This window comes from Watersipora subatra, chromosome 7, assembly GCF_963576615.1.
Source record: "Watersipora subatra chromosome 7, tzWatSuba1.1, whole genome shotgun sequence".
In the NCBI taxonomy this organism is placed as follows: domain Eukaryota; kingdom Metazoa; phylum Bryozoa; class Gymnolaemata; order Cheilostomatida; family Watersiporidae; genus Watersipora; species Watersipora subatra.
The window spans coordinates 26013820-26038491 of NC_088714.1; the positions used below are offsets into that span (position 1 = coordinate 26013820).

The 24672-nt window shown below is 38.6% G+C and overlaps 1 protein-coding gene across 1 annotated transcript; it reads right to left on the reverse strand.

Moving 5' to 3' along the window:
* Positions 1-4037: 4037 nt before the first annotated feature.
* Positions 4038-10926, reverse strand: LOC137401109 (uncharacterized). Its single transcript, XM_068087472.1, has 3 exons — positions 10849-10926; positions 9261-9305; positions 4038-4586 (listed from the first exon to the last, which is right to left on the reverse strand). The coding sequence occupies exons 1-3, from the start codon at positions 10871-10873 to the stop codon at positions 4309-4311; spliced, it is 348 nt and encodes a 115-aa protein (XP_067943573.1). The 5' UTR covers positions 10874-10926; the 3' UTR covers positions 4038-4308.
* Positions 10927-24672: the final 13746 nt, after the last annotated feature.

Sequence of the window (24672 nt, forward strand, 5' to 3'; positions counted from 1 at the left end):
GCAAATGAAGCAAACTATCAGAAGCAGCCTAACAATTCATCAACAAAAGTAGATTAGCTGATTTATTTCCGTCGAATACAAATAACGCTTCAGAACTTTAAAGCACAACTAGTACTATAATTGTCCTGTGATTCACGTGAGCGATACCTCGCAAATTGAGTATAATGATTTTTGTAACCAACGGCTATGCACACTTTTAGCAATATGATTTGGGCTGCACCTCTCTAAAATCATTGGCGAAAGAATCTTGCTGATTGTAGACATGCCCAGTTGCAGAAAGAAATTTAAGGTTAGATGTCATTCCTCTCGCTGGTGGCTTTTTTGGGAATTGATCCGCAAACTGTTGTTTGCAGGTCAGGCATTGTAGACCACTCTAATGCCTCCACTAGTGGAGATGCTGCTCTGTCTGGAAAGAAGCTATTTATTAGCCTGTACATATAATTGAAAATTAAAAGAGTTGAATGCTACCCAGTTTACGGACGTTTTCAGAATATCAAAGCGGCTTTCAAACGATACTGACTAAAAAATGTGCGCCATCATGTTGTCTCAAAATGCTTTGGTAATTAACCAGAATTAGGAAACTTGAAACAAGCTGTATTGGCAGCTCTACTACTTGTAGATGAGACATAAGTTGCCTTTCTCATGAAACTCTGCATAATTATATTTTTCTTAAAGAGTTTGCAATTCTCAATATGTTGATGTTCTGCCTAACAATAAAAACTTAATTTAGTAAGCCTTTCTTTGAAAACTGTTGTTTTGATGTTGTCGTCAGCACAATGCTTTGTTTTAAGCTAAACGTTTCTCGTCCAAATAGTAGTTAATAATCATATCATCAAAATATAAAATGCATCAAATAGTTGGATTAAAAAAAGTTTTCTTTTAAAAACCAATAAATACTGATATATGTATATGTTTCTTTTCTAATAAAATGCACAAATGCCAACAAAATGCACAAATTCAGCCTACACTGTGATAAGAGCAGCATCTGTTAACCTGAAATCATAGCTAGATGTTGGAAAAATTATTGCATCACCCTGGATTTAAACTCATGTTATTCAGATTATCAGGACACTATTACAACTGTGCCAACTGACCGCCTCCTAACACTTTCCAATAATTGCATGCATTGTTATTACAACTGACAATTTCTCATAGCACTCTAGAGTAGCACTCTACAATACTACAAATAACTATTCTGGTTGACAAGTCATGAACTGTTCTGAAGCAGATAGAACCAGATGAACCTGAAATTCAGTTTAAGAGAGTTTACAGATGAAGAGCTAAATCTGTAAAATAAGCATATAGAGTTGTTACAATTTTCACATTTTTTGATAAGCTGAAATAAAAGTAACTTATGTTGGATAAGTGCTTTTACTGAATATAATAAGTTTTATGTAAAGTAAAATCATTTATTATAGGCAGATGATACGGGAGCCAAACATAAACAGGCGAGGTCTTCAAACATATTTTTCGAGCAGTTCAGATTATAATTGTGCTATTGACACTGATTACACTGAAACTACATAGCTATATTTAAACATTCAGTTATCAAATTTCAAAATCTCAAATTAAAGATACAAACATACCGAGTTAAGGCTGGAAGTACTTTCGACTTCTAATACAACTTTATTATTCACAAAAGAATAATCAGAAATCTCTTGTTGAAAAATATGAGCCATAATTATATGATCTGTCATTAGTTTTGACCATACCAAAAGCATGATCAAAATGATAAGATCACGTCCCAACCGGCAAATGATCAAGTAGTTTAAAGAATAGTGTCATTTTCAAAACTCTGAATTTTGCAGTAGATGAACTTTGTGAGGCTCTACCTAACAGAATCTGGATAAAAATTGATGTCTTGAGTACTATTAGCTAATGTTGCTCAACTTTGCACATGAGTAGTGCGTGTGAAGACGAATAAAATGCAATAATCCCTCAGTATTTTCCCGTTCTATTTTCGCTTCAGGACTTGATGACAAAAAACCATGCATTACAAAATTGAAAACAAATTAAAATTTAAACTAAAATACATAAATTTATCAATTTCTATCATAGTCTGGACTAGAACAATCTTTTCGCTAGCATCAATGTTATACAAGTCTCCGCGTCTCGCTGTTTTCCTGTTACGTTTTGTTAATTATAAAAATGGAAAGTGTTTGTGAAAAGTTTCATCACGCTTCTTAAATGCTCAATCCCCTCAAAATTGTTTAATGAACCTAAGAAAAAGAGGAAAATACTTAAAATTAACAAAAAAGTGACTGGATTAGATATTAGCTTGCTAGTTTTAGTTTCATACCAATCTCAATTAACCACCAAAAGTGAGGTATTTCTTTATTGCTAATAGAATTAAATAATCTAGTCAACTATCTGAGAGGAATCGATGCATTGTAATCCCGTGTTCCAATTTAGTTCTTACATTTTCTAGTACGCAACCTGAAATACTGCAATACTTGGCATAAAAATGAGTTGGTATTATAATGATACAAGCCATGCCTGATGTTTATTGGAGAATATACTGTTACGGGCATTAAAGCAAACAATGTATGTCCTGTCCGTCAAAGCAAACACAATTTGATTGCTATAGCAATAGTTTTAAAGACGTAAGTTTAAAACATACAAGAATAACAGCAATAAACTACCACATCACCAAGGCATTTGTTACAACTTCCTAAACTTCTCTTACTTATTGTAAGTTCTCAGAAAAGTTGCTCAAGCAATAGCCGATGATGCAAAGAAGCTTTAACAATTTGAAAGTAGGAAAATTAAAATTTAACCGCATGTGCACTGTTTAATTTTTAAGTTCTTGAGCATTTTAGTTTTTTGGGCAACCCACAGACGTCTTAATATGCCAGATCTAAAATGCATATCTTGCTGTTTTACAGTGGTTTCACTAAGCATGGTTGCTAGCATATCAATTATTGGTTGTTAAAACATTCATTACTGATGAGAGCCAATCTGACTAATACAAACAGTTATTTTGTTAAAAATAGCTTAGTAAGACTAATAAAATCATCATTTATCAAACAAAAAACTCATAGTTTATTATTCTAAAATTTCTAACAAACTTTTCAGGTTCAATTACTAAATTAACTGCCCATTCCAAAAATATCTGAATTTAATTTGCACTGAAACAGGCAACTATTAATATTCATCCAAACTTTGACAGACTACCTAATTGTTGTTAATAAGGAAATATAAAAACACAATTAACAAAAGTGATTATCTTTAGAATTTTTTTCCTTTTTTAGATTGTTCATTGTTAGAAATTACTAAAACATGAAAAAATGGTCTTCAAGAAAAGGAAAGTTTATTTTGACTTCAAACTCTTGGCATAACACACTGACAAAAAGCTTTTGCAGTAATGCTTTCATAGCATCATTGAGCATTGAATTTATGCAAAAAAATCTGAAAGCCCTATCTGAACAATTGCCTCGAATCTAAGGGTCTTATTTAAAGGTTTTTTTGGCCATTTGCTTTCAGGTTGTTGGTTTCGATTTCTCGCTGTATCATAATTGGTGTAACCATTTAGATAGAAGAAAATTGAACAGGGTCAAGTTTAAATATTTTTCTGTTAAAGATAACACATTAGAACTGAGTTAATGTAGATCTATGGTGTGGATATCTAACTAAATATATGCTTATTTTTGAATAAAATTACAGAAATATTTATCATTTAGTCAAGCTAGTATGTTGTTGACAACATATATTAGGTTAACACTGTCTAGAAAATATAAATAAGTAAAGATTTGCATTCACAGCAACGGAGAACTACAAATGTTCAATCGCTTTTTGGTAATCCACTTTTAAACACAATTTCTAAAATGTACATAAATTTATTTCAATAAAATAAAAGGAAATTTCCGGAAGAATATTCAGCTCATTGTAATTTTATTGGTTAAAAAGAGCATTAGCCAAATTTAAGGAAATATGTTTAATCATTACCATACATACTTTCAAGCACATCCTCTGCCTATAAGTACTTATAATGTACTTTTGAACACAAGTTTTAAAATAGATAGAAATTGACTCCAATAACAGAAAAATTAAAACTTTAGAAAAATATTCAGCTGATTATAATATTATAATACACCAGCAATGCAGTGAGATAACTAAATTTAAGCGAATATTTTAAATCAACATCATGAATATTCTAAGGCACATCCTCTGCTTATAAATCGAAATAAAAATTTTGCTGAGTTTAAACATCTAAAATGTTAATAGTTGGATCAAATGTTTTTAAATGTTTTAAAAGATAGGATCGTTGATTTGTCTACTTAGTGTTACATTCACATACATTTACTTATTTTATGGTGCACAGATACTTTCATAATCAATCATTGGTTCATTGTCTATTGGTGTTTCATAATTATCCTCTAGCTCCATCTCCACTGGTTCATTTGCATACTTTCGGCTTCGGGTTGGAGGTGAGGGCATTGGACGGGTGTGGGGTGCAGCATCCTTTGCCAGCTGCTCTCTTGCAGGTGTCTGATTGCGTTTGCGCTTTTTGTGGACAATAGATTTGACCACAATGGCAATTATGGTAAGACTCAGAATGATGATGACAGCAATGCAAACTGCCAAAGCTAAAAATGACAAAGAAGACCAAAATTATGCAGAGAAAATTTGTGACTGTTACATAAATGGCGAGTTAAACATGATAATCACAGAGCTATTTGTTAGCATTCTGGGCTGTTGAGTCTGTGCCAAAATTTAACGCGTTAAACATGAGCAACATCAGACTCGCAGCATTGAATCAGTCAATACTTGCTAAAGTGTGTAAAATTTGTTATAACTTTCAGTGATTAAGACAATATATTTTGAGAAGTATTAAAAAGTTTAAAGCATATTTTATTTTTAAGATACAAGATACAATTTAACACTTTGCACCTGAATGAGGGGTATTATAGCTTTACATAACAAGTGATGGAAACTCTGATAGGTCTATTCACAAATTTCGATTCAAGTACATGTAACAGCGCAAGCCAATTAGATTGGCTGTTACAAAAGCATTGGATCAAAACCTTCACCTTTAATTATTTTCATTTCAGCTTACTTTGTTAATTTGCATAAATTTGTTGACAATGTTAGAAAAGTAATATGGGGAGAAAATTTAACATGAGTGATGTGATGGAATCATTAGATGAGTTTTTCTTCGCAGGCTTGCCGGTTTAACCCATCTGTGTTGGTGTGTCTTAGTCCCGCATGGTGCTCCAACACGTATCTGAATTTGGCTAATACCTTTAGGCACCGTCCCACATGGTTGGATGGCTACTTCTTGCTACAGAGCTATTGCATGAAGGCTTGGCTGTGCAAAGCCGAAACTCCTGTCTGGATAAGTTGGGACAGAAAAGCTTTACTGATTTGACAACTGCCAACAGCTCTCTGTGTGTCACGCAGTAACTTTACTCCAAGGGTGTAAGTGTTTTGCTGCAATAAGCAATTACTCTTTCTCAGTCTCCCTGCTGTACAGCTCCTAGGCTGCACCCTCTAGCATCCGTGTCCAGGATGTACATGCTTCCAGGATTCTGATACCCCAACACGGCAGATGGAATGAAACTGTGGCAAAGTATGTCGAATGCTGACTGCTCTTCGCCGATCTATCGCCAGGGTTTTTATTTCTCCAGCAGCCGAAGGAGAAGGAAGAACTCGGGGATATACTGCCAATAGTATTTGGCAGTACAAAGAAACCTTCGCAGCTTCCGCAGTTCACGTGGGTTGGGCTACCACTCAATCACCTTCACTTTTGGTCGGGTCTGTAGTGACACCTTTGCTGCTCACTATGTAGCCTAGGAATTGCACTTACCACTGTAGCAGTTCACAATTTGTCAGCTTGAGTTAGTGACTGGCTTGACGTAGCTGTTAAAACACTTCCTCCAGCCGCTAAAGGTAAGTCTCCAATTCAGACGCAATAACAACAATGCCATCCAAATACAATAGTAAGGTCTGCCAATGGAGCCCATGTAACACTTTTTCCATCAGTTGATGAAATTTGGCTGGAGCGGATGTCAGTTCAAAAGGAAGGACTCTCCACTTTCACAACCTCGAGTGAGTGATGAATGCTGATTGGTCCCTGGCGTCTTTATTCAATGAAACCTGCCAGTATCCGCTGACAAGATCGAGGGTACTAAAACATCGGCTTCTGGATAGGGTGTTCAGACTTGCGTCCATACCGGCTAACTGTTCAGCACCTGTCTCTCGACCTTTGTCTTTTGCTCAGGCTCTAGGCAGTGAGAAGGTTGATAGACAGGTCGGTTTCCAATTTTCACAGGTGTGAAGTGTTCCACAAATAGATTTATATCCAAATCGTCATCTTCAGCGTTAAATACCGACCTGTCTGTATTCAACAAGGTAGCTAATTCTTTTGGCCTGTTCTGTGTTCTGACATGAGGGGTTTGCAGCATTATACATTTTCTAGAGATGCTAGGGGATCCATCGCTTGACCTTTACTCAGGTGATCAGCATGGTGAGGCCTCTCTTGAAGGGAGAGAGACATGCAGTGGGAGGAGGCGCGTCCACACTGGTTTATGTGCCTACGGTGGTGTCGGAGCAGAGAGCCAGGGGCTGTGGGGTTGGGTTGAGGCAACTAACCAACACTTTTTTCTGTTTCCTTCGGGCTTATTCAGGCTTGTAGCTAAAGCTGGGCCTTTGGGTACCATTCTGTTATTTCTAGTAAACAGAAATTTCAAAAATTTAGCTTACACTGGACCGCGAACTTTGTCCTAGCTGGCACCGCCAGGTGTCTAACCACCAGGCGTCAACCACTTTATTCTGGAAGAGTTTTCTTGTTTGGTCGGTACAAGCCAGTGGCTTCCCATCTACTTTCACCAATGGTTTGTTCAAACTCTATTGAGCATTAGTGTGCTTTAAAAAAGCATGCCAAGAATAGCGCTTTCGTTAATCTGGCTGACTATGAAGACTTATTTGGTCTTCACTTCGTGGAGTCTTACAGGAAACTGGATTATGCCATAAAAGGGCACCCTGGTCCTATCAGCAAAAAGGCCATAGGTGTCACTTTTCTCCAAGTTGTCTCTTACCACCCGGAGAAGTCGGTCAAACATCTGTTTTTTTTCAGCAAGTTGGTTGTCCATCCAGTATCCAACAGGAATTGCACTGCGCAACATTTGACTTTCCCCGAGAAAAAGTAGCTGGTAGAGTGTGAGTGTCCTAGCAGGCTTGCATTAGTATGCTCCTTGTGTTCGAGAAGAGCTGTCTGAGGCTGCTATGTTTGTGCAGGTAAAAAACTTGCTCGAGTGTGTTTCTTTTGATAGTGGCGAAAGACTGTTCTTTGCAGGACAGGGCGCTAAGGAACTCAAGAGAAGGAAAGGCATAGTACTAATTTCGAACTGATTCAAAAATTGGATGGAAGCGCGTTCTGGGTAGCTCTGGAAGTTGTTTGAGGTGAGATTCTTGTCGGCCTGATTTACTCAAATAAGTTCATCTAGATAAAGAATTGGCTAAAATGGAATCAGTAATCTGTTTCTTTCTAGTTACGGCAATAGCCTTGTTGCAGCTAATATTGGGTGTTACTGCTGCGACCTTGTTCCATTTCCCGATCCCTCTTTTTCCTGACTAGGCCACTTCTTTCAGAGATGTCCAGTGCCCCCACTTCTCCAACAGATGATAGGTTTATCTTCTTGAGGCTCCGTTAGTTTGTTCTGCAGTTGTTTGACCTACTCTTTCTGCTGCTTTATAGTTGATAGAATACTTTCAGGGTGTCTAGTTTGACATCGCGTACTGCACTATGTTCTGTACCGGCTTCTGAATCTTCCACATCTTCTACCACTGCTTGGACGAGCCTGCCAAGGGTCTTTCTTTTCCAGATTTCACCTAGAGAAATTCTCTTCCAGCCCAGACTGCATCTGCAATAGTTTCCATGCACACTGCTAGGGGGTGCTGCTGTAGAGCAGGGTGGTTCGGAGAGTTTGAAAAATACTCCTTGGCCATGTTGCTCCTAAAAGGGGCAGTCAGCTCAGCGTATGATATTTGAACTAGCAGTTGAATTTCAGTCACGCTTTCCTGCAGGGAGGTTTAGTCTCTTTTCTTTAAACTGCTTAATTCTGCTCAGGCCTGTCGGGGATATGACCCAATTTGGGCTCGAATAACTTCAAATATGGCTGCAACCTCAACCACCCTTCTTCAAAACTTTGCTTCTCCCTTCAACCCTTTTTTGATATGCAGTGTGTTGGCCTCCTCGACTCACCTATTCGCAGCTGCGACTTCTCTAAATTGGCTAATAAAGTATTCTGGGTCTCCAACGCTATTATTCTCAAGCATGTTGAACTGGCAGGCCAGATCCGGGTTCTTTTTTAACCTAATAAGTTGCCCTATGGTTTCAGTTAGTTGGTCTGTGTCTCGGTCTAAACTTCTTGCTCTCTTTGAGATATGATTCAGTAGGCATATAGTTTCTCAAAGAGAGAGGTGGTGATTTAAGACAATCTTGGTCTGTTCTAAAACCCTTAAGCTCTTTTGGCATTGTTGAGTGTTTCAACAGAGAGGAGGATTGCTGCCCCAGCCTAGTCATCAACCTTTTTCTGGAAATGTTGGATCACTTCTAGTTTATTCTAAAACATCAGCTTTTTCTACAAATGTTGGGGGTTGGAGTAAAGCTAATTTGGTCAAATTTGGAACACCCGGTGTTTGTCGTACTACTCCGCTTTTCCTCTACTGAGCCTGCTTTTGCAAGCAACGCAAAAAGGTCTGCTGGAGTCTGAATTTTATTTGGTGCCTGTCAGGTTTGGCACAATCTCATTGCTGCCACCAGTGTAAAGGATTCTGCCAGCTTTTACTAAGGTACAATCTAGATTGTAATAAATGTTGAAAAAATGTAAGAGAAATGAGTGTGGTTTGTTAGTTGTTTCATTCTGAATAAAATTCCATTAGTCATGAAGCTGCGACTACTATTCTCTCCTAGTAAGAGCGCTTTCTATATATACATATACATTTTCCGGACCGTATAACAGAACTGGAAAAGAAAAAGTATAATAATAATGATTAATAGAGTCGCTAACGCGAGGCTTAGCTACGGCCAAACTAACAAAGTATTAGCGATAAGGCGTATAATAAAGACAGACACAATATACAAAATATATATAACAGTAACTATATGTGAGTATATAAAACAAAACGTCCGCCACAGTAGTACTAAACTTCAACTTTTTCTGTAATGACTAAAGTTCCATGTAAAATGCTTGATTCATAATATAAGCATCCAATTTTGATCAATTGAGATTTTTGGCAAACTGTAATGATGTATTTACCTGGTGATATATTGTTTGATAGACTCGAAGCATCTTTAACAGCTTCTGCAAAATACAAGCTTATAATAGTTTTGGTCAAAGGAATAAATTAGAAACTCAATTGGCCAAAAAAATAATTGCACAAACCTAGTTACATTTCAGCATTATGAACATTGCACATTTTCTCGAAATTGAGTGTCTTAAAAAACAGTTCAATCATGATATCTGTATGTTTTCTTTCTGTATGAAATATGTTTTGTAGCTTTCCAGCAGAAGTCATAAATCAATGGGTTGAATAAAAATATTCAGCATGAAAAATTGCAAGGTAAATGTAATTCAAAGCGGGCTAATTTATTTATATAATTAAATATAATGTTTATACATGTTTACATATATAAACAACAAGCTTCTAGATATATATATAAATATATGTGTGTACATATATATGTATATATATATGTATATATAAATATATATATATATATATATATATATATATATATATATATATATATATATATATATATATATATATATATATATATATATATACATATATATGTATAAATTGTCATAAGTATATATCCACAGTGGAACTTTGATTCTCGAACATAATCCTTTCCAAAAAGTTGTTCGAAAACCAACTTATTCAAGATCTGAAACTATTATTCCTATCAGATTTAATTAGGTAAACTTTCATTCATTTTAAGTCGAGAAAACAATTTCGGTAAAGGATTTTTTAACAGTTACGCTATAAACTCTACTGTATACTACATACTATAAATAAAAATGGATAGATACGGATCAAGTTTAAATTTAATAAAATATTTTCTATTTATGATGATGAAAAAAGAAAACAAAAAGTAAACATTTTGTATTTTTTGCTTTAAAAAAACCGAAATCTTTAGAGGTTAAGATACAATACCAAAATGGCAGAAATTGATAATAAAACATCAAAAATTCAACAAATAAGTTACATCAAAAATCGTGTGAAAAAAATATACACAGCAATGGCACGTTTACTTCACATCTTTGAAAGAGAAACCTCTAAAACAATTTAGGCCAACTCAACTGAAGGAGTTGTCTCCCTAGCAAATGTATTGGGTAGAAGGACATCGTCCTAGAGGATTCCTTGCTTTTTGTAAAGAATTTATGAAGCGTAACTCGCTTCTCCCTTTGCCAACAAATGTTTCCATGATGTTTCCGGAGATGTTCCAAACGTTTAATTTCAATGCCAATTCTCCGATTCGGTAAAGAACCAAATTTATATTCGAGATCTGATATGAACAAATCCCAAATTTTTTGGTTGAAAATCTAATTGGTTGAGGACCGAAGCGTTCCAGAATCTAATATAGCTCCACCATATATATAGTGGAGCTTCCACTATATTTTTATATATATATACAGATATATATACAGATATATATACAGATATATATATATATATATATATATATATATATATATATATATATATATATATATATATATATATATATATATATATATATATATATATACGTAATTGTAATTATATGCATAATATGTTATAATTACAATTCGACTGAGAAACCTTCCAAAAGAAACATGTAGCTTGATGCTTATGTACCTGAGCAGGCTGAAGTAGAGACCATGAATGTAGGGGAAATCCCTTCACAAGGAATAGAGTCTTCTAGAAAACAGCTTACAGATACCTCATACTCTATACCAGGAACAAGCCCAGATAATGTTGTGGTTATTCTTTCAGAGTTTGAATCATGAGTAATATGGCCAGAGGATGTTATCACCTTGCTACTAAGCCTTGCCTTTACCTCATACCTAAAATATTTAATATGAAACATACAGGAAAGGCAAGAATCCATCTTTTAACATAATATATATATATACATGTATATAGATCTACATGTATATATATATATGAATATATAGTAACTAAAAGCAGGTACAAAAGCATATAATATAGTGTTTTAGTCCAACCGCACCTTATGAGTGCATCACACGAAACAGATTTGTAGCGCAATTACTAAAAGTTTACTTTTTTCTTAATATTATTTTTTAAATATATATATGTATATATACATAAAGTGGATGCTGCACAATTCATTACAGAGTGCTCAATGATAAATCAGAGCTAAAATATAAAATATCTAAAAGTGAAACTTCCCACATACATCTTCTATTCTCTATCTTTGAAGAAGGGATACTTGTACCCTTCTTCACAGATATAGAAGAAGGGTCCAAGTCTTGGATAATATGCAGAGCAGCATCAACCAGGAAGTCGAGGTACGTCACAAAGCCATTACCTAATACAAAAAACACCTTCGGCAGGTCTTATGGAGCCAGCTCAATGCCAGAAATCAAGTTATGGCAATAAAGACCTATGCACTGCCAGTAATAAGATATCCAGCAGGCATAATAAAGTGGACTGAGGAAACCATCAAAGAAACAGATATAGCAACTTGTAAACTGCTGACCATGCATGGAGCACTCCACCCAAAATTTGATACTACTAGATTGTATCTCGATAGGAAAGATGGAGGTAAGGGACTCAAAAGTGCACAGCAGACAGTGAAAGAAGAAGAACAAAGCATCAAAGCCTATGCAGCCTCCATGGCTACTTCACACAAGTTGCTAGTTGAATTTCAATCGGTTGCTTTGACAATGGAGCTTTGCCGTGATGATGAGGAAATTGACTGGCACATGAAACCTCTTCATGGTGCTTACCACCAACAAATATCTAAGGTTGGCAATCTTCACCAGACATATATGTGGCTGAACAAAGGAAACCTAACGGCCAATACAGAGTCGCTAATCATGGCAGCCCAGGAGCAAGTGCTCTCAACAAGGCAACTCCAAACGAAAATCTATCACACTAGAGACGATCCTAGATGCAGACTGTGCAAAGATGCACCTGAGACCATCCAACACATCATCAGTGGATGCAGGCAGCTAGCAGGGAACGCATACACTGAGCGGCATAATCATGTCGCAGGTGTTGTGTATAGAAGTCTATGTGATTAGGATGGTTTTAATAAACCACAACACTGGTGGGAAGCTCCTGGTAAGGTCAATAAAAATGACCGCGCTAAGATCCTCTGGGACTTTTACATCCAGACTGACAAGCATGTCTTAGCAAACCAACCAGATATGGTGGTGATAGACATGGAGAACAAGAGGGCTACTATAAAATATATAGCAGTACCCAATGACTACAATATAGCCAGCAAAGAAAAAAAAAGGTAGAGAAATATCTCTCCCTTGGAGAAGAGATTGAAAAATGCTTGGATGTAAGTACAACTGTAATCCCAATAGTCATTGGGGCACTGAGCGCAATAACACCGGCGCATAAATTGTGCTTGCCCAAATACCAACAGCAATCAACTCAGATGAGTTGCAGAAAAGTGCTCTATGGAACCAGCTAAAATCTTGAGGCGAGTGCTCAAACTCCCAAGTCTCTGGTAAGAGACCGTGTTAGAGCAAAAATTACCACCCAAACGGGTTGACCGTGGTGAGGAATCAATTATATCTGCTATATAAACTTCAATCATTGTCTGTCTGTCTGTCTGCATGTGAGATTGAGTGTCCGCCTTATAGAGTACCGTACTTTTCGGATTATTAGCCGCTACTAGGTATCTAGGACGCATTAACGGGAATCTCCAGTTAGTACACGCTTCTATTATACATAACCTATTCATCGTTTGCCATTTTCTCACAAAAGTGATGTAATAATTACAACTCCATGGCTTTCTTTTAGCTTCATGACACGCGATGATTTTTTGTCTTTGACAGATTAGGGCTAATTTGTTTTCGGCAAAACGATATCGACAATAGACTCTCTCGATATTAGAATTTGGCGATTAAACTTTATTAACGCTATGAAACACGATGTCGTTTTTGTGAACCTTTATTTCTGGCTTTTCTTAAGGTTCGATTGCTAAATTGCTGTTAAGGTCACTACTTTTCACGCGGACAAACGTATTATCTCAAGTAGGAATAGCATCTAGATTCTCTCACCTTTGATCAGACAAAGACACTACAATATTTTATTTTTAAATAACATATCGTCGTACCAGTATCGGCGTATTCAGAGTTTTGATGGATAGCTGTTGGTGGAACTGTAACTTTTTTATACACATACACTTCTATGCAAGAATTGCTATTATTAATTCAACATATTCACAAGTTTTATTTTGTTTTCTCAGTTCGTATTAATTGTATCATTATCGAATCATCTCATATTGTAATCGTAGCAAAACAGACTCAATTTAGCTATGACTTGCTAATTATTTTACTGTTACATCTAAACCTTGTTATAGCTGTTTTATTTTTAAAATTTATTTGACCTGCATGAAACATTTTTGTCATGATATGAAGTTTAAAAGTTGTTTGACAAAGTAAGTTTGAAAACCTTTACAGTTGTTTTAGCTAGAATGGCAAATGTTGTTATATGTTAAATACAAATCCATTTTCTGTTCAGTCTTTTTTATTACCCGGGCAACGCTGGGTTGTACAGCTAGATGTATTAGCATACACATCTTTCCTTTTAAGCCTAACCAATTAGTTTTTGGTATTTAATTTCACATTTTGCAACAAACATTTGTAAGATTACTGTAAGATTTATCGTGTAAGATTGCAAGTAGGGGCCTATCAGTTATTTTCCACTCTCTTATACTTACATACATTTACATACTTTGAGAAATACCTACATATATAGAAGATATGTAAATTTAAATTCTTTTATTAAATTTATAAACTTCTTATGACTTTTGAATTTATAATATAAGTTTTTTAAAGTTTTTTTCATTGTTGTTATTATGTCAACTTGCATTCTTTTAAACATAAATTGAGAATTGTGTTTGGAGTCATAACATTATTCATTTCCTATCACTGTTATTATTACTTGATTAGTTTTCAATCTTTATTATTAATATTATTCTTTTATTCAACCATTTTTGGCAGACATTGTTCTAATAAAATTTCAACTACAAAATACTATGATATTCTGTCATATTTTTAGTATCGTCGTATTCAAAGAATTGATGGATAGTTTCTGGTGGGACAGTAACCTTTTTAAACCCACAGACTTTTATGCAAGAATTGTTATTATTAGTTCAACATATTCACAAATTTTATTTTGTTTTCTCAGTTTGTATTAATTGTATCATTACCGTATCATCTTTTATTGTAATTGTTGCAAAACCGACTTAATTTAGCCATTAATTGCTAATTATTTGAAATTTACATCTAATCCCTTTTACAACTGTTTGATTTTTTTTAATTTATTAGACTGGCAGAAAACCTTTTCCTCATGATATGAAATTTGAAAGTTACAGTTGTTTGACAAAGTTTGATAAACTTTACAGTTGTTTTTATTTTCTCTTAATTTATTTCAACTACAAAAAACACTTTTCTCATGATAGGTTACCTATCATGTTTTCTCTTGTTACCTATGTAGTTTGAATGTTAGAATGGCAAATGTTGTTATATATGTTAAATACAAATAGATTTTCTGTGCAAAGACTTTTTTATTACCTGGCCACAAGTACAGCTTATGGTTTACAATGTTGAAAAAATACTTTACCGAAGTTGTTTTCTCGCTTTGAAGCGGATTAAAATTTACATTCTTTCATTTTAATGAGAAATTTGTTTCGGATCTCGAACTTCTGGAACTGATTATGTTCGAGAACTGAGGTTCCACTATACGTTATCAAAGGATATCGGTCACTGAAAGTTATGAAATTTTAAATTTACATTAGTTTCAAAACCTTTACAGTTGTTTTATTTATTTTTAAATCAATTGTCCTGCACAAAACCTTTTCCTCATGATATGAAGTTTTGAAAGTTGTAGTTGTTTCAAAAAGTTTGAAAACTTTACAGTGGTTTTATTTTCTCCCTTAATTTATTTCATCGACAACAAACACTTCTTTCATGATATGTAGTTAGAAAGTTAAAATGGCAGATGTTGTTATATGTTAAATACAAAGGAAATTTCTGTGCAATGACTCTTTTTACTACCTGGGCAACGCCGAGTAGCACAGCTAGGCTTGTGGCCGTGGCGTCACTCGGGGATGCGCGGGAGACCTTTTTCGCCCCGAGTACAGCGAGAGTCTCTAGGCGCGGCTTTCCGGATGAATGAGTTGGCGAGTGCGAGGCGATTGATTGCAAAGCGATTGAGCGCTAGGCGATTGATTGCGAGTGCAAGGCAGTTGGTTGCGAGACGATTGGTTGCAAGTGCAAGGTGATTGATTGCAAGGCGAGTGCGAGGGGATTGATTGCAAGGCGAGTGCGAGGTGATTGATTGCAAGGCGAGTGCGAGGCAATTGATTGTGAGGCGATTGAGTGCAAGGCGATTGATTGTAAGGCGAGTGGGAAGTGATGGCAAGGCGAGTGCGAGGCGATTGATTGCAAGGCGATTGATTGCGAGGAGAGTGCAAGGCAATTGACTGCGAGGTGCGCAGCCCAATTGATTGCAAGGCAGGTGCGGGCCGATTGATTGCAAGGCGATTGATTGCGAGTGCTAACCGTTTGATTGCGAGGCGAGTGCAAAAGCGTGATTGTCAACTGCTTGGCGGGTAAAGACTGGCCAGCCGAGGTGGGGGCTCAGCGGCAGAAGTGCGCAATCGTCAACTGCAAATATTATAGACGGGTTTGAACGGATACATGAATCTAGACACATGAATCTAGAATATATACTAGATTTTACACGCATCGAGCTGTAAGACACATTGCAGATTTCTATTGTTCTCCCTAACATTGAACTGTATATGTGCATACATACTCTGATCAGGGCAAGAATTTCATTAGACTGCATATTTGGAGTTGTTTTACAGTATGAAGGACAACTCTCAATAAACCTTATGCTGCATGTGAATCTGCTCCTGTAGGCGGGTAATGCAGCTAGTATATATATATATATATATATATATATATATATATATATATATATATATATATATATATACATATGTATATATATATCTATATATACATGTATATATAATTATATAGGCGTTGACTATATAGATATATATCTATATAGATATATTTATCATAGTGGTGAATTCAAATTTTATATATATACATAATTTGAATTCATCATTATAGAAGTTCCAACATAAAAATATAAAGTGCTATGATTTATGTGGGTGACTATTGAACGATTGACAAAATAAACCAGAATAGCCACCAGGCTAAATCGATGACAAAAAGATTTATTGTAAATTATGCTAGAAGTTACAATACACAATGCTTTAAGGCTACAATGCAAACACGAGTCATTTGATCGTAGTGGCGGTATTTGAGCATGTACGCCGGGATGTACACAGCGAGTACTGTACTGTTTTAAACTTGCAAGACCCTACCCATGTTAAGCATATTATGTAGCTGGAAATATCATAAATCATCTGATCACCAAAGTTATTTGCATTCTGTCACGAAATTGGTGTTCTAGTATGAATATTAGCCAAAGCATTATAGCTTTAAAAAATCTTTAAGAAGCTCCTTGGTAGGGCTTTTTAAGAAGTTTTATCATTTGCAGCATCAGTTCACATTGCTAGACAAAATTTTAAACTTGCATAATGAAGAACTACAAAAGATTACAATACTTACTTAGCGGGTGGCTCAAAGCCCACCATTAACTGGTTCCAAGAAGCAAAAGAGATGGTGACACCGCTGCGTGTTGACTTTTCTTGTCTTCCACTTATTTGTGTTGTGAGCTGAGCAGCTTCTAAAAGGAATTCGATGAATTAATCTGTTATTTAAAAGCAAAAAGTTAAAATGAAAACTTTGCATCCAATATTAATTTGGTTAAAAATGTAATTTATATGTTGAAATCGTTGTATGTTTGAGCCAAATTTTTTATTAGAATGGACTGCATTACACTCAATACTTTTTGCGGCTAAGAATATATGATAATTTTTTTTAATATCCTGCAGGCAGCTATGCACAGCATTGCAACAGATATCATAAGTAATAAAAAATAAGGTCAAAACTTAAATTAATAGAGCAGCAACAAACAAAAAACATTTTATTGATATTTTACTATAAACAGAGCCATTAAAATGTAGGCTCAAAATTATATAGATTTCGTGTTTGAGGTACTTCTTGAAATACTTGGCAATACTTAATTTAATTTAAACTGGGTTATTGTAAATTATCATTACTTATACAGTGAAGCACTGGGTTACATGGTTCCTGAATTATAAGTTTTTTCAGCTTATGAAATGAAATACAAAGTTTTCCCGCTTTTAATTACGGCATTAACAAATATGTCTCTCAAAATTCAATTTTGACAGTCATGTTTCAAGAATATCATTGTTCATCTTTTTATATCAATTTAGTTTATAAGATTGATTGACTAAATTAAGGTCGGTTAAAAATTACAGTCTAAGCAAATATAGAGCACAGAGCTGGAAACATATTGGTACTAACAGGTTAAGACAATAACAAAGTTAGGTTAGGTATCAGACTGTAAGGCAGAGCACAGGGATTAGGCCGTAGCAATAAATATGTTGGCTACCATGATCGTAGGACCAAGCTTCCAAGCTACCGAGAAAGGACCGGCCACTGGTAAAAACTTGGACTATCGAGAGAAAGATTAAGGAACTGAGAAGAAGACTGAGAAGAAACCGTATGTAAGACAAAAAAATACTTTGATTTACAGTCTAGGCATAGACTGGACTGTAACTAAAACTGCGACTAAGAGCTCGGCAAGCTTTTCTTAATGACTAAATATGGATGGCCGATGATCAAGGAATGCAGACCAAGAAACGGATCGGCTAGCAGAGGTCATTGAATGGAAAAGTCATTGGAAAAGCCGTCTTTGAGATCCGCTTTGTGCCAAGTATGGCATCTTGCCCAGGCAGGCATGCAATAAGCTGAGCACACTGAGACAAGCCAGGGTCACCTCCCTTTGGGAGCACACCTGCTTGTTGGCAAAGCTAGTCCGGAGAGCAATCGACAACCTGCCAGGCCCCTACAAAACCAATTTAGTCAAAGAGCTGCTTTGTAGATCGATCCATCAAACCGGCTTTTGGCGACACTCACTGGCTATGCCTGTAGCTACCCTCACAGAGACTGTTTGCGCTGAAACAGAATTTCTACAGATTAAATTTGAGTTCAAGAGGTTGACCAACATCCAGCCCATAGACGAAACCCCGGAGTAGCAGGCAGTTGTGAACCAGGACTAGGCCATAGGTCAGTTGACCAGGCTCATCCAGCCACTGACACAACAAGTGAAACAGCTATAGTAGAAAAAAAGCTGGACCCTGGAGAGGAAGGAGCCAAAATCTTTACAGTGCTAGAACTGTACGACTCTTGAACATGTGCATTGGCTCTGTTCTAAGAAACCAGCACAACAGAGAAACTACAACACGCCACAACAGTAGTGTCAACTACTGGTTGCTCTAAAGATGTAAACCTGTATTTCCTGGCTGAGGAAAATCAGTTGACCCTGACTGATTGACCAGACCAAAACTGAAAATGTCTGGCCAAGGGGGGCTGTAGCGCAGAAAAGCCAGTGCCATGAATAGGAGCCAACAAAGTAGAGGTTGCCCTCCGCCAGACTGGAAGTTGAAAAGATTCCCACCATGGCTGTCTAAAATTATTACCAGTCCCTGGAGGATCTGGAGCCCCGATCCCACAAAGATGGGTTTGACATATCGTCGGCTCAAGCTGGGTTACATCAGGCTACCCAACCAAGAGCGCACCGAAAAATCAGTAGAAGAGGAAATGGCCTGTACAGCGTTGAACACTTACCTATATTGCCGGGCTGACCTGTTTTCTGTCACGGACCTCGTTTCAAAGTTTTGTGTCCCTGGTTCATGCCTAAGGGTTGATAAAAAGATGACAGTGTAGTACACTGTCGAAAGCCTACCTTCAAGGCGATCGGACCAATTGACGATTTTCAGGCTGGGCAGACTTTGTGGACATCTCAGAATGTTTTCTTGGCAGCCTCTAAAGTTCCTTAAGAAAATAAGTTTGCTTTGCTTAGCAGCAGTGGCATTGAGACAGCCCAGACACAAGCGCTGAGCCGGCCCACTCCACTAGTTTTGTCTTTTCTGAAAAGTTGGAAAAGTAACCTGTTTAGTTTTTACTTGACATCGGGTGTACCACAAACCTATTAAGCCAGCACATGTTCAACAAGCTTTCCTAAGCAGCGAGGAACTTGTTGGAAGAAAGCGACAGCCAGGAACTCATGGTGGATGAGACCAGGCTGTCTTGTTACATAGTCATATGGCTACCTATGTAACTAAGGGGCGTAAAGACCAATGAAGTCTTTGTGGTGAGCAAAATAAGTGAGGGCGCTATGTTATGAATGCCCTTTTTGGTGTCTTACCAGTGTGCCATGAAGTTTCAGCAACCTGTGGTGTCTGGGAATAGCCATCAGTTCACTTGTACGGATACATACGGCTGGTTGTTGCTCAGTAAAGTTCAGGTGATTTGCTACTTGGTGGTGCGAGGCCAAACTGAGATGGCCATTCAATGCAGAGTAACGACCCAGAACTACTACCAGTTAAGAGTGATGGAGGGCTATCCAGATAAACCACTACTGGCCACAAGCTTAAACTGGCTTAAGCCAAGGTGAAGCATCGTGGCATAGTGGTTCAATCTGACGGAGCCTGTCCTGTCACTTTTGAGCCGGTAAAACAGTGGGTACATACACGGGAAATGAAATGGATGACTAGCTATTGCTCTTGGAGATGATGGTGACACTCTCAACTGCAGACCTGTCAAAAAGAAGGATGTCAGCTTATGCAACGGATCTCTGTGCAGTGGTCCAGAATAACTGTAAAAAGTCGGGGATAGCAGAGCAGCACGCACGGCTGCTGACATGCTACCAGAGCACATTCAGCACCAGAGATAAGAATATGAACTGAACCTCTAAGGGGGAACATTCTATTTCACTCAAGGAGGAAACCTATCCTATGTGCCAACTGCCGCATGGCTGGGCCCTGAAAAGAAGGTGGAGGCTGAGCATCAAGTTTAGAAGCTTTGGAAAAGAAGCTCATTTAGCTGGCTGGTGGCACATGAAGCTCCCCGTTGCTCCTGGTTTGGAAGAAAGACAAAAAGTGGCAGTTTTGTGTTGATTGCCGGTGGCTGAACACAGTCACCAAGCAGGATGCACATTCTCTTTCCTGAATTGATGACAGCATTTTGCACCATTTTGCAGCTGGTACTTTTACACTCTGAACCTGGGCAGCAGTTACTGGCAGGTACTGCTGGATGAAGACGCGCAAAAGAAGTGGGCCTTTGCTATGCGCTCCAGCTTTTGTTGGTGAAAGGTTTTACCCTTTGGATTCAACTCGGCACCAGCCACCTTCTAAAGGTTGACAAGTTGGTTGTTACATGGGCTACACCGGAAAACGCTGCTACTCTACCTGGATGATATCATAGTCATTGTCCCCCGACTTTGATACTCACTTACACTGGCTGTAAGGGGTGTTTCAACAACTGAAGAGAGCCAGCGTGACGCTAAAACCATCAAAGTGTAAGCTCTTCCAATTGCAGGGCCTATACCTAGACCATGTAGTGAGCAGGAAGAGAGTAGCTACCAATCAAAAAAGCCTAAGCGGTCTGTCAATGGCTGATCTCCAGAGGACTTTGAAAGTTCCATGGCTTTTTAGAAATGGTAGTGTACTACGGACAGTACATACCCAACTTTTTCACTATAGCCTAGCGTCTGAACCAACTCATGAGCAAAAGAAACAAGTAAGTATGGGGCCAGGATGAGCAGGAAAACTTTAGCCAGCTAAAGGAGCATCTCACCTTGGCTTCTGTGTTGAGCTACCTTGATCCTAGCCTTTTGTACATCCTGGACACAGATGTCAGTAGCTGGGAGGTGGGAGTGGTACCATCCCTGGTACAGGAAGGAGCTGAGCATCTGATAGCCTTCTTCAGTAAGATGTTGACCCACACAAAGATAATTTATTGCCTGACCCGGAAAGAAATGCTCGCAGTGGTAAAGACCATGAAACTTTTCTGGCCATTCCTGTACAGCACACAGTTTCTCCTACAGACCAATCATACCTCTCTGAAGTGGCTGTGTTTCCAGAAGGAGTTCCCTAACCAAGTAGTTAGGTTTTCAGACACCTTAGCCAAATTCTAGTCAACACTGGAGAACCAGACTGGTCTGCGTACTTAAAACGTCGATGACCTGCCAAAAACTGCCAGCAATACGATCTCATCAAGCTGAGTGACAGATGATTTACAGACTGATTCACAAGGATCTTGCTCTAAAAAGCCAGCATGCTTTTGGATGACTCAAGGGAAACCCACTCAGCGTGTAAGGGCCACCAAGACCGTGCTTGAGACGGTCGGTCAAATGAGCTCATTTGCCGCTCTAGCGGTCAGGAGCTAACCCTGGACTGATCGAGGCCACCTTAGAACTCTGCGAAACAGAACGGGTGAGGACTCAAGAGACTACCAAGAAGGAGATACTGCAGATTCAAGTCATGGAACAAGGATTGGTGGACACTATGTACTGCGATATTGAGTGGGCCAAGGAGCTGACTCGAGAGCAGCGAGAGCAAAGATGCCAGGAACTCTGTCAGCTGCATAAAGTTTGTCTGTTCTTCAAGCTACAATTCAGGGAGGTACTGGAGGCCCGGAACTTTTTTAATGGTAGGTTGTGGTGGTGTGCGGTATGCCCATTGGTTATTAGAAAGACAGCCGTCTGGCAGACTTGCTAACTCTGAGGTGAGTAGCACTATTCACCGACTGACCTGGTATGAGCCAGGGATGACAGCTACAGTGAAAAAAATGATCAAGAGCGGTGAGGTCTGTCAGGCGGAAAAGAATGGTAGTACCAAAACAGCCGGCTGCAGGGGTAGACTCTATGCCAGGCGTTCCTCAAAAAGTGGTCATGACTCCAAAAAGTAATAATGGATCCTGGTGTTAACAGACAACTTTGCAAGGTGGCAGAATGTCATGGCCCTCCCAGAAGCCACAGCTCTAGTGGTGGTATGTGTGTATTGGACAAGCTGGTGCTATACTACTTGCTTTTATAGGAGCAAATTTACACCGACCAGGGTGCACATTTTGAAAGCCAACTGATGACATAGCTGCGTCATCTCTAGCGTGTAGAGTAGACACACTCAACGCCGTATCACCTGCAAGCCATTGGTGTGGTCAAGAAATACTATCAAAAATTGGGCGACTCCTAGTGAGCACTACTGCTGACCATGGGTCAAAAAAATTAGGACACGCTGCTCCTTCAGCTGATGCGAGCATATCGTGAAATGCCACACTCAGCCTCTGAAGATACAACCAATTCGATGATACTCCAAGGAGAACTGCAACTTCCTGACCAGGTAGAGTTCCATACCCTACTACTAAAGGCCCAGCATCTCGTGTGTATGTGGTAAAGATATTGAAAAGGATAGAAGAACCCTTCGAGAGGAACAGATGACCATCCAACAAGAGGATCAAGAGAAGTATTTCCTATATGCACCAAGAAACTGGGTTTGGCTTTTACATAAAAGAAGAAGGCAAGGGAAAAACCCCAAACTGCACGCAAAGTTTTCAGGGCTTTTCTAAGTTAAAAATGTTTAGCCACATCATATGTGTCCAGCAGAATGCCTGGACCAGACCTAGGCACCAAAATGAAAGCAGACTGAAATCATTCAATGCTTGTTCAGAAGAGCTTGGATAGGCACCGGCAAACATAGAACCATGAGAGGGGTCAAACATAAAAGAGGCAATGGCTAGGGGACAAAAGGAAGAAGCTGAGATGAAACTGGCCAAAAGAATAGAGGCTTACACCTCTCCTGCATACAGCAAAAATCTGAAAGGCCAGCTGCAGAAGCTCCAAAGGAGCCAAGAGCTGGAGAAACATATGGAGCAACAAGGAAAATTTTCTAGAAAAGCCAGTTGAGCCCACAAGCCCAGCTTTAGTCCAGCTTGATAGCTCGAAGAGAAAAGCACCTGGGGTCATTAGTTACAACTCCCAGCCATCTAGAAACATTCAGCCACCTGAACGTTAGGGAGAGGGGGAGGGGTCAACCATGGTGAAAGCCAATGAGGAGCACAAGAGAACAGTGCTTCTTATAGTTCAAGTGAGCAGGGGTGCTGATGACATGGATGCTATTAAACCTTTTGTTTCTGCACGGTCAGAAGAGCCAGTCAAGTACAGCTTTGCTCTTGCAAACAAAATTACTAAAATTTGTTGTGGGTTCAACATGGCAGGCTCAGAAAATAATTCATGCTCCCTAGCTGAGATGTTGAAAACCATCTCTCTAGTAGATGGTCTCTACTAGAGAGGAGCAGCTGCTGGCAAGTCTGCTAAACTCAAAAGAGAAGACTGTGACCAAGTATCAGAGCACGAGCCCGGCTACCTCCATATGTACAGCAGAGCTCTTTGGCAGCTCAGAAAAGCATTCTGACCAAGCTGTCTCCTCGAGCCAATCTATTATCAATTGAGAGGCTCGAGTTGAGGCTTACCTGGTCGACCTTCAGCTACAATACAGCAGAAAATTTTGGCATGCATCGTGCCCTTCAAAAAGATGCCGGGAAGCCACCTGCAAAGACATCATTAGAAATTCACGAGTGACTCAATTTGGTGAAAAAATGGAGAAAGCTAAATTGAGCACTTAGCCGGTTCAGTTCTCGTGTGTTACTAAGACTGAGCCCATTTAGTCACAAACCCCTCTGCAGTGACCCATATAAAGGGTCAGCACCAAGCAGGCCCCAGACTAGGCAGAAAAAAGGGAACCATGCATTTGGAGCGATATGTCAGCAGCAATACCTGGACTTGTGTAGAAGATGTGTTAAGAGAGCCAGGTACTCATCGTATCTGTGGCATCATAGGGAGTGCATGCAGGATTAGGCAACACGTGGTGCTACATTTTGCCGTGTACATCTGCCTTGCTTTTATCAGCTTTTATAGAGGGACCGACTGATGGCCTAAAAAAGCCCACCAAACAACTAAGTGCGGTAGCACAGTGTACTAGGTAGACAAGGCTTGCTGGCAACCCTTTCTGTATGCCAGAAGGTAGTCGGTCAGCCTAGAGATGTTGTCCTGCCAGCCAACACTGACTATGATTGACCACTCCCTAAAGAGCCAACGGAACGGAATCCTACCGACAGGAAGACAGGAGAGCACGCTGCCTAGTAGCACGGCTCTCTCAAATTTAAGAAGACAAGGAGCCCATTACTCTCCACCTAGGAAGAAGGTGATCAGAAATGGCACCACTAAAGAACACCTCCAACTCATCAATGAACCTCGAAGGCAGAGTGTAGCAACTAACCTGCCTGCTCGGAATTCAGCCGGCTGGCAAATAAATGCACGAGCAAAAAGAATACAGGGCTCAGAAGCTTTTGGAAGACAGTAGACAATAACAACGCATGGCACTGCTGATGAGCCAGCGCATCAGGGCCCGATGCCTGAAGGGAGCAGACCAAGCATTTGCAGAGACTGAGGTGGCCAGGCTGGAGT